This window comes from Gekko japonicus, unplaced genomic scaffold, assembly GCF_001447785.1.
Source record: "Gekko japonicus isolate JY-2015 unplaced genomic scaffold, Gekko_japonicus_V1.1 scaffold2867, whole genome shotgun sequence".
Classification (NCBI taxonomy): domain Eukaryota; kingdom Metazoa; phylum Chordata; class Lepidosauria; order Squamata; family Gekkonidae; genus Gekko; species Gekko japonicus.
In genome coordinates, this window is record NW_015166509.1 from 174,129 (window position 1) to 183,150 (window position 9,022).

Below are 9,022 nucleotides of genomic sequence, written 5' to 3' on the forward strand. Positions count from 1 at the left end.
GAGGAGGAGGAGGAGGAGGAGGAGATGGAGATTGGATTTATACCCCGCCCTTCACTCGGAGTCTCAGAGCAGGTTCCAAACTCCTTTCCCCTCCCCACAACAGACACCCTGTGAGGTAGGTGGGGCTGAGAAAGCAATTTCCAGAACTGCCCTTTCAAGGACAGCTCTTGTCAGAACTATGGCTTGCCCAAGATCATCCAGCAGCTACATGCAGATGAGTGGGAAATCAAACCCGGTTCTCCCAGATTAGAGTCCACACACTTAACCACTACACCAAACTGGCTCTCAGCTTCTGCAGTTCCTCCGAGTGGGTCAAGATATGACAGATGTGCGTCCACCACAGCTTAATGCAAGACATGAACACATGAAGCTGCCTTCGACTGAATCAGACCCTTGGTCCACCAAGGTCAGCATTGTCCACTCAGAAAGGGTCTCAGGCAGAGGTCTTCCCATCACCTAACTGCCTGGTTCTTTTTAAATGGAGATGCAGTGGATTGAACCCGGGACCTTCTGCATGCCAAGCAGAAGCTCTACCACTGAGCCATGTTCCCTGACTGGGAATCGAACCCCAGTCACAATGGTGAGAGCACCAAATCTTAACCTCTAGATCACCGGGGGGGGAGCTATGGGGAAGGCTGCCAGCTATAGTTTGGGAAACACCTGGAGATGTTGAGGGTGGAGCCTGAGGTGACTGGGGTTTGGAGAGGGGAAAGGGCTTCAGTGGGGTATAATGTCACAGAGTCCCCCTTCCAAAGCAACGATTTTCTCCCGGGGAACTAATCTCCGTCACCTGGAGATCACTTGTAATCCCAGAAGATCACCAGTCACCATCTGGAGATTGAAATGACCAAATCAACCGTGATATATTATGCCAAAAGAGTGCCACATGACGGAGCGAGCTCCCGTCTCAGTCCCAGCTCCTGCCAACCTAGCAGTTCGAAAGCAAGACATTGCAAGTAGATAAATAGGTAACGCTTTGGTGGGAAGGTAACAGTGTTCCGTGCGCCTTGGTGTTTAGTCATGCCGGCCACATGACCACGGAAACGTCTTCGGTCAGCGCTGGCTCTTCGGCTTGGAAACGGAGATGAGCACTGCAACCCTAGAGTCGGATTCGACTGGCTTTCGAGCAAAGGAACCTTTACCTTTTTTACCTTTACCTATTCAGTTACTGGAGCTAATCAGTTCCTCAGGAATCATTCATAATGACGCCATCAACACACAACGGACTGTGCATATCAAATCTCGTTTCATTCACAACTTTGTCAGAGTATGTAGCGTTGAGATTTCAATATAAATCCGTTCATCAAGCACTATCGCCAGATCTTTTAGAACCATTCATCAATTGACAAAGTTGTGAACGAAACGAGATTTGATATGCATAGTCCGTTGTGTTGATGGTGTCATTATGAATGATTCCCGAGGAATTGATCACCTCCAGTAAACTGAATATTGGATACTAATTTATAAGTCTGTGGATATTTCTTTTGGCAAAATATATCACGGTTGTTTTATTCATTTCTACCTCCAACCCGTGATCTCTTCTATTGGTTTGGTTCATTTCTACCTCCAACCCGTGATATATGGGGAGACAGTAGTACAAAAAGCTTCAACAAAACTTCCAGCTGGGACCCCAGAAATGACACCAACAGGGTGTTATCTGAATTTCATAGAATCATAGAATGTTAGAGTTGGAAGGGACCTTGCAGGTCATCTAGTCCAACCCCCTGGCCTCTGCAGGAGCATAGCCGAAAGAGCCCTACAGCATACCCGAAAGATGATTTCCCAGCCTCCGCTTGAAAACATCCAGCGAAGGAGCATCCACCACCTCCCAAGGCAGTCTGTTCCACTGCTCAACCACTCTTACAGTTAGGAAGTTTCTCCTGATATTTAGCCAGTATCGACTCCCTTGTAATTTCCATCCATTAGATCTAGTCTTGCAATCCGGAGCAAGAGAGAATACATCTGCTCCATCTTCTACATGACAGCCCTTCAAATACTTGAAGACTGCAATCATGTCCCCTCTAAACCTTCTCTTTCCCAGGATAAACATACCCAACTCTTTCAGCCTTTCCTCGTAAGACTTGGATTCTAACCCTCTCACCATCCTGGTTGCCCTCTTCTGGAAACGCTCGAGCTTGTCAACATTCTTCCTTAAACAAGTTCAAGTTTATTAAAAACAGTCATAAGACCAGCAAAATAAACCAAAATAGTACAACACCGAATCTACAACATAGAATCCTTGCAGCCTTAAGTACTAAAATACCAAACCAGTCAATTCCGTCATTAATGGCTCGAGTTACAGCACATTCTGTGCTTTTTAATTACTGTATTTTCTGGTGTATAAGACTACTTTTTAACCCAAGGAAATCTTCTCAGAAATAGGGGGGTCGTCTTATACGCCGGGAAATACAGTCTCTGGGCAAGTATATCCCAAACTCTATATTTTAACTGGAAAAGTTGGGGGTCGTCTTATACGCCCAGTCGTCTTATACGCCGGAAAATACGATACCAGTTAACAATATTTAGCAACACTGCGTGAGGCAGGCTCATAAGTATCAGCCAATAAGAACTTCATCAAGCATCCCTCGGCATATGTAAGATAATTAGCCAAGGGTTTAAAATGAGAGAGAAGGGGTAAACATTCTTCCTAAAACGTAGTGCCCGAAACTGGACACCCTCTCTGCGGTGTTTAACATAGAGTCTCATGGAAGTCGTACAGCACTGTGCAATGTGGCGATGTCACTCCCGGTAACACAGCTGGAAAGGACCTATTGGCATGGCACGGTGCTGTTCTGCCAGGTGTGTACCCCACCCTAAGTCTCCTCTGAGTCGCCAGGACTGGGTTGGTAACCTCAGCCGAGAGAGCATCTGGCGCCGGAAGGTCAACGTCTTTTCTTTTGAAAGCACACCTTATTCCCCTCCCCAGCCCGTTTCCCTGAATTGAAAACGATTAAATGCAAAGTGCACCTTCACACCTGCTCCCGGTAATCAAAATAGAATGCACAGCTGTCCAGATGTGGCTGCCGCTTCTTTGCACGATTGCACCTTGACGCGTGGAAGCATTCGAGTGTTTGACATCCGAAAGCTCCCAAAGAAGCCTGACCCCCTAAATATTTGATCAGAGATCCATTATTTAGGGAAGGAGGGAGGGGGATTGGAGGGGGGGGCTTGAATAAACATCACAGTTCAAAACATGCAAAGGTTAAGCTGCCCTGTTAGTTTCCTTCATTTATCAACCGGGGGCTGCTGCTGAACGGGCTGGCAGCACGTCCAAGGGAAGCAGCTGTTTGAGAAAACGGGCTGCATTCAGGTAAACACGACCGCCGCAGGTGTGCACCAAAGCTGCCTTGCAAAAACCAACAATGTTCCGGGTGCCTGCAATCACACACCGGCTTTTGTGCTTAGTTGGAGCAGCCAGCCGGAGAAACAAAGAGCACAAGGTTTTATGGGGCCCACCTGCTCGTAGCTACTTGAGAATGGAAATTAAAGCAATACGGTTTCATTGCATCCCGCGCCCGCTCGCGCAAAGCGGTGTCACAGGTTGCCTATCTCGTTAAAAATGTGCCAGGAAAAATCTAACTGGCTGGCCCTGTGTTTGCTTTCGCACACACTAAATGGCACACTTTCAATCCGCTTCCAAGGCACTTTGCAACTGGATTTTATTGTGTGAAATGGGGGGGGAGGGAATCCTCTTGCAAACGGTCGTTGAAGTGGACTGAAACTGCATTATTTAGCATGTGCAAAAGCGCCCCACATTACTGTGCATTAGAATCCCCATCACCTCCCGAATCAGGCCCGAGAAAGCGTAGGGCCGTCATTTGCCGTCATGGCTCGCAAAGGCATGATGTAAATAATTTAAAAAAGCCAACAATTATATCTCTCCTTATATATATAAGAGTTTTCGTGTCCCTCTTGTCCACCCTCCTGCAGCCTTGGTGCTGACTGTGCTTTGAGGAATTAATGCTAGCACTTTATTAGTTGTATATTTATCAGGGGTCATTTCCTGTGGGAGCGCACAGGATCAGAGCTCCAGCAGTAAGGAGCCCAGGGGGCAGGCACATGCAAGAAGCCCCACCCCCTGCTCCCAGCACCCCTCAGTCGGGCCACAAGGAGCAAGAAGCAGCCAGGTAAGTTGCAAGAGGCCCCCCCTCCAGCCCACCTTCAGGTACAAGCTCTCCCTCCTCTGTGAGGGCAGATCTGCACTCCCCCCCCCATAGCTAGCAATCCAAAACAGTCCAGTGGAGGAGCCTGAGTGGTGGGTGTTGCATTCTGACACACTTCCGGTGATGTCAGGGGGTGTGGCATATGCAAATGAGTTATATATGGTCAGGGACCAGCCTACCTAAGGGACCGCCTTGCCCCACATGTTCCCCCAAGGGCACTACGGTCGGGGACCCAACATCTACTGGATGTTCCAGGTCCCCGGTCTATCAGACTTACCATGACCAGGAATAGGGCGTTCTCAGTGGCGGCTCCTATCTGGTGGAATGAGCTCCCAGAGGAGATCAGGGCTCTGCGGGACCTAGCACAATTCCGCAGGGCCTGCAAGACGGAGCTCTTCCGCCAGGCTTTTGAATAGGAGCCGCCACCACTAGTGTACCACCAATGCACTAGCTTACCATCTACGCCCCATATATGGACATCAGGATGGGGGCACGTACCATCAACGCCGCATAATTACTGCATTATGGGTGAGAACGGGACGTTTAGGGGGCGGGCATCTTGCTTTCAGAAATTGTAATTTGGAAATTGGAAATTAGCTGAGAGGAGCACCAAAATTGTTTTAATGGTGATGTATTTTTAATATTTTGTACTGTTTTACTGTTTTATTCGGCGATACACCCTGTTAGCCGCCCTGAGCCTCCGGGAAGGGCGGGATAGAAATGTGAATAATAAATAAATAAATAAATGCAAATAAGTTATGCTAATGAGCTCCTGCACCTCTTTTTCTACGAAATGACCCCTGATATTTATGGTTTCACTGCTGTATTGACCGGGCTTTATTATTTATTGTCTCGTTTTATATTTTTGTAAGCCGCCCTGAGCCGGCTTTGCTGGGAGGGCGGGGTAAAAACCTCATGAAATAAATAAATAATAGAATAAGAACAGAGTCCCCCCTTTTTTTGCTGTTTTTAGCTTCCCTGTGGAATACGTTTCGCTTGTCCTAAAGTCCCACGGCAACTCTAGAGACCCCACTCGCTTCCGTGGCCCAGTTATTTGTCAAACGTGTCTCGTGGCTCGCACGTGCTTCCTTCCTCCTCGCAACCTGGGCATTTGCTCACAAAGACGGCCGCTTAAATCCTCTTTCCCAAGAGGATCTCGCTGGCTGGCAGCGCCGATCTCTGCAATCCGTTGCCTACTTAGGCTGTCCCGACGAAAAAGAACATACACGCGGAAATAATGTGTTTTAATGCCGTTTTTCCCAAAGAACAACGCTAGCTAATTGCTTCCTTTTCTAGAGGGGGAAAAGAGTCTGTTTAATATGCAGATCTCCGAATGATGACTTTTAACAGAAGCTGCCAACACGAAAGTCGTTTAAATCACAGAGGAGGGGGGAAAAATAGGTTAAACTCTCAGTTTAGAAAGACGCTGCACGTTGCTTCCAGATTGCCCTACAGAAAGAACGGCTGGTTAGTTGCCAGGTCCAAATTGTTTGGGTTTTGTTTCCAATGGGGTGATTATTCGACCGGCTCCTTGCGGGGAGGGAAATGTTATCTTTAAAAGATTAACTTACTTGGTAGTGGCTGGCCTTCGCCAATTGCTCGTTGGCAGATTCCACATTAGACGCAGCCGTCTCGAGGTTGGCTTCAATGCTATCTGCAAATTGAGATAATCGAAGGTAATTACATGGTACGGAATGAAGGGATCCAGCAATTTGCCAGAAGGCACGGAAAGATTGGACAGTTCCACATAGGCTTCTCCGTCCCTTATTTTTTCCTACTTTTTTTTTTACCCTAAAAAGACAACGTTTGATACGGACATAAGGACATCAGATGAGACCTGACAGATCAGACCAGTGGAGCATACAGACCAGCATGCTGTCTCACACAGTGGCCATCCAGTTCCTTTGGAGATCCAGCAACGGGGCAGAGAGGCCGGTGTCTTTTCCTGATATTGCCTCCTGGCGCTAGAATTCAGAGGCTAACTGCCTCTGAACATGGACGTTCCCTTTAGTCACCAAGGCTAGTAGACACCGATAGACATCTCCTCCATTAATCTAACACCCTTTTAAAGGAGACCGCCAAGGAAGACCATGCAGAGGAAAGCAACTGCAAACCACCTCTGCTTCTCACTTGCCTTGGAAGCCTCTCACTGAGATTGCCATTAAGTCAGTACTTGGATGGGAGACCACCAAGGAAGGCTCTGCAGAGGAAGGCAATGGCCAACCACCTCTGCTTCTCCCTTGCCTTGGAAGCCCCTTGCTGGAGTTGCCATAAGTCTTGGATGGGAGACCACCAAAGAAGACTCTGCAGAGGAAGGCAATGGCCAACCACCTCTGCTTCTCACTTGCCTTGGAAGCCCCTTGCTGGAGTTGCCATAAGTCTTGGATGGGAGACCACCAAGGAAGACTCTGCAGAGGAAGGCCATGGCCAACCACCTCTGCTTCTCCCTTGCCTTGGAAGCCCCTTGCTGGGGGTCGCCATGAGTCAGTTGTGACTTCTTTTTCTTTTCTCGCTGACAAGTCACATCTGACTTATGGTGACCTCGGTGGGTTTTTCAAACCAAGAGACATTCCAATGTGGTTTTCCATTGCCTTCCTCTGCACAGCAACCCTGGGCTTCCTGGGAGGTCTCCCATATGGCCAAGGCTGACACTTCTTGGCTTCCGAGATTGAAACCAAAAACGGAGAGACCCAGTTGGCAATGACAAAGAAAACAAAGGCTGGGTATAAACTGTCAAGAATACTTCAAAGAATGCTCCAAATGGTCACAGTAATTTTATATCAGCATGGAATAAACACTGCAGTAAATACACGTCATGTCGCTTCCAAGATCAGACATGATTATACCAGACTAGGCTATCCAGCTCAGGGATTTTTGATTTAGTCAACATCAGGTTGGTCTCTCAGCCTGTGCCTTTCTGGCAATATCTGACCTCTCTGTCTCTGGAGAGCCAGTTTGGTGCAGTGGTTAGGAGGGCGAACTCTAATCTGGGAGAACTGGGTTTGATCCCCCACTCCTCCACATGCAGCTGCTGGTGTGACCTTGGGCCAGGCACAAGTTCTCTCAGCTGTTTTCTCAAGAGCAGTCCCTGAAAGAGCTCTCTCAGCCCCACCTAACTCACAGGGTGTCTGCTGTGGGGAGAGGAGGGGAAAGGAGATTGGAAACTGCTCTGAGACTCTGAGTGAAGGGCGGGGTATAAATCCAATCTTCTCCTCCTGGCTTAGTCAAGAAAGCCAGATTGGTGTAGTGGTTAAGGGCACAGACTCTAATCTGGGAGAACCGGGTTTGATTCCCCAAGGAAAAAGACTGTGTCCGCTCCTCCTCCCCCTCCTCCTCCTCCTCCTCCTCCTCCCCCTCCTCATTTCTAACAGTGACTTTCTTCCCAGAGTAGCGATGTTGTAAGAATGAAAGGCTCCATTATTGGCTTAAACGGAGCAGTGTGTGATCGAAGCAGAGCCCTCTTCCCACCAACTTAGTCTTCCGCCAGCCTCCCGAGGAGGTTTCCTGAAGGGAAGCAGTCTCCCATGTTCTACAAGAAACAGCCGATGCTCAGCTCACCAGATAGGCTGTTCCAAAGCATTGGGCCTCTATTCCGACAATCTCTCTTGCTTGAGCTGACACATAACATGCTAGCCTCGGGGAAGGTACAAGAAGAAGGCCCTTTTCCAAGGGAGAGAGCTGGCACACGGGAATGGCACACGGCTTCGTTCAGAACCAATGCCTATTTTCTTCACTGTCCATCGCAGATCCTGGGAAACTGCTGAGCCACACGTCCCCCCCACCCCCTTTACGCCATTTTATAATTTGCAGAATCGACTGCCACGAAAACGACTGAACTATCCGCACGCAGGCTGTTGTGGATGTTCTTTGAGGAATCTGGTGGGATTAACCTAATCCTGCCAGCTGTAAACAGAATTCCATAATACAGCGCAGATGGCTTCCAGCGTCTTGGCGAGGGGCCTTCAGATTTGCTGAGACGTTTGCGGGGGTGTGTGTGTGTGTGCTGAGGCCAAGTGGTTATGGCCGTTGGAGAGCACCGTGCATCAGGCAAGCCTTGGAAATGTCAGAGGGCACTTGACGAGGGAAATACATCAATGCTTCTTGGATGAGCTGAAGGATGCAAGATTTCCACCTGGGGCCACTGAACCAATGTGAGAATCGGTACGGAGCCCACGCTGACCTGCCTAGCCCGGCTAGCCCAATCTTATCAGATCTCCCTTCCTCGACCGCGATGACCTGGCTACAGTGATCCAGAACGTCATGTCAGTGTCATCCTGGCTACATGATAATGCTTCCACGTACTTGCCGGAAGTGACATCACGTAACCCCCCCAAACTCGTCCCCTCCCTCTCCTGTTGGTTGGCGGCCGATGTCTGCTTCCTATGGAGCACCGGATCAGGTTCGAGGTTCTGCTTCTGAACTTCAAGGCCCTTAGCGGTCGGGGATCTACATAACTTCGGGACCGTCTCTCCCGTTAGAACGGATAAGAGGAAGTCCTTCTTCACCCAAGAGTGATTAACACTTGGAATTCACTGCCACAGGAGGTGGTGGCGGCTACAAGCATGGACGGCTTCAAAAGGGAATGAGATAAGCATATGGAGCAGAGGTCCATCAGTGGCTATTAGCCACAAGGTATAGATTAGGAACTCTGGGGCAAGTGATGCTCTGTCTTCTTGGTGCTTGGTGGGGGGGTCAACATTGGGAGGGCTTCTGATGTCCTGGCCCCACGGGTGGACCTCCTGATGGCCCCTGGTATTTCTGGCCACTGTGTGACACAGAATGTTGGACTGGATGGGCCTTTGGCCTGATCCAACATTGGCGTCTCTTATGTTATTATGTTCTTATGCCCCTGGAAGAGC

The 9,022-nt window shown here is 49.0% G+C and overlaps 1 protein-coding gene across 1 annotated transcript in view; it reads right to left on the reverse strand.

Moving 5' to 3' along the window:
* Nucleotides 1-9,022, reverse strand: part of LOC107111296 (t-SNARE domain-containing protein 1-like) — a gene marked incomplete at its 5' end in the record, with an annotated part of 129,528 nt that overhangs the window by 115,818 nt on the left and 4,688 nt on the right. Inside the window, one exon of the mRNA XM_015412254.1 lies at nt 5,735-5,817. Within this exon, the coding sequence (XP_015267740.1) occupies nt 5,735-5,817 (83 nt within the window). The remainder of the gene's footprint in view (nt 1-5,734; nt 5,818-9,022) is intronic.